Raw genomic sequence first — 1,879 nt, 5'->3', positions numbered from 1 at the left:
GGGTAAAAATAATATACATTACTATCATAAGATATATTAATCTAAATTAAAAAAAATACACATTAATTATTCGAATAAAAAAAGCCAAAAATTACATATAATAAAATAGAACAAAAGATATTTTTTAAAATATATTTCCATTATTATTTCTATAAATAAAAAATATATATTCTAAATTAGTAAATTGATCAATTGACTTTAGAAATTTATATGCAACATAATTACATATAATAAAATAGAATGAAAGATAAACAAATAAATAATAAGGATCACTAAATTGAGAATAAAATAAAATATATAAATTTATAAAGAGAATAAAAAATTAGATTAATACCTAAACTATAATTGCTTGAATTATAATTTGTAATTGAAAATATCAAAAAGAAAAACAATAAAATTGAAAGATATATAGAGTTATAAAGAGTTATATTAAAAAAATAGAAAACTTAAAATTTACCTTTTAATGAAGAATAGATGATCACTAGAAAAGGAATAGAAAAAGAAGGTTGAAACTAAGAAGAGAATTTAAGAGAATAAAGGAGTGATGACAGCTGAAATTTGAGAATAAGAGAAGACTAAATTTGATTAGGTTAACTAATAGTCAAAATGATAGAAAGATAAAGTGGATTTGAGACTTTAAATAATTGGGCTAAATTTATTTATAATGGGGTCAAATATTATATTAATTAAATTATAATTAAAATATTATATCAATTTACATATTGATATATCAATATGTAAATATATATAGTTGGTCATTTTAATTATTTCTCAATTTACATGTTGTATAATATATAATCATCTGTTACTTCTGACTGACTCTGAAAAAAATTTAAGTTTTAACTCTTATAACATCTTAGAAGGCTATACTTTATATTAATTTTTTTAACATTAAAAGTCCCGACAATGATTCTTTAGAAACTAATGAGTCAAATGATGATTTTTAATAAACTTTTTAGAAATGTTTATTGTTCCGTTTTAAATTTATAAGTTTATAAAAATGTAAATTTTCTGAAATTTTTTGAACTAAAACACAAAAGTTGAATTCTATTCTTATTCGTTTTGATTTTTTGATATTTTATTTGGATTCAAATGAGGGTATTTTTTTATTAATATTTATGTTTTAAAGTCAATAATCTGTACAGATAGTAAATTGAATAAAGCTAATTCGTTTTACTATATATGTGAAGTAGTAGTAAATCAAATCAACTGGATTCGATTTAGTATTACAATAGCTAATTTGAATTATATGAATTCGATTTATGTTTAAATATAGTGATCCATGTAATTCAATACACATTAATTCGATTTACTACTAAAATGTGCAAATCGAATTCAGTAATTTTGATTTACATAGATATATACATGAAGTTAAAGACATTATTCAAGTAATGTTTTTAGTTTTAAATGATTCAGATAATATTGGATTGTTTTTAGTTTATATAAGTATTTTACCCTAAATAAAATATACTGAAAATGACATAATTTTAAACTAATTTTCAAAAAAAATATATATCCAGTAATACTCGGGTTAATAAAATTAACTGTTTTATGCTATGTTCATTGCTTTTCTTTTCTCTTCTCAGGTGGCTAACATTATTTTTGTGGATTTGCCAATGGGAACGGGATTCTCTTACGCCAAAAATATCCTTCCCCATCGAAGTGACTGGAAATTTGTTCATCAAACCCATCGATTTATTAGAAAGGTAAAGTCACTATGCTTACGAACATGTCACTTCCAACTTGATGAGTGCTTTATAACTACTTTGATAATGTAGTAATAAAGTTATGGTATTTATATCGTAATATTTGTAGTGGCTTGCTGAGAACCCGGAATTTCTTTCAAATAAGTTCTACATGGCAGCTGATTCATACTCCG

The 1,879-nt window shown here is 22.3% G+C and overlaps 1 protein-coding gene across 1 annotated transcript in view; it reads left to right on the top strand.

The window, feature by feature from the left end:
• The window catches only part of LOC107627535 (serine carboxypeptidase-like 11), a 15,652-nt gene that overhangs the window by 9,286 nt on the left and 4,487 nt on the right, over positions 1–1,879 (top strand). The window contains exons 4-5 of the mRNA XM_016330369.2: positions 1,587–1,706; positions 1,816–1,879. Of these exons, the coding sequence (XP_016185855.1) occupies positions 1,587–1,706; positions 1,816–1,879 (184 nt within the window). The remainder of the gene's footprint in view (positions 1–1,586; positions 1,707–1,815) is intronic.

The sequence above is a fragment of the Arachis ipaensis genome, chromosome B02 (genome assembly GCF_000816755.2).
Source record: "Arachis ipaensis cultivar K30076 chromosome B02, Araip1.1, whole genome shotgun sequence".
NCBI classification, from domain to species: domain Eukaryota; kingdom Viridiplantae; phylum Streptophyta; class Magnoliopsida; order Fabales; family Fabaceae; genus Arachis; species Arachis ipaensis.
Note: the sequence above shows the minus strand (reverse complement) of the source record. Positions and strands in the feature narration are given on the sequence as shown.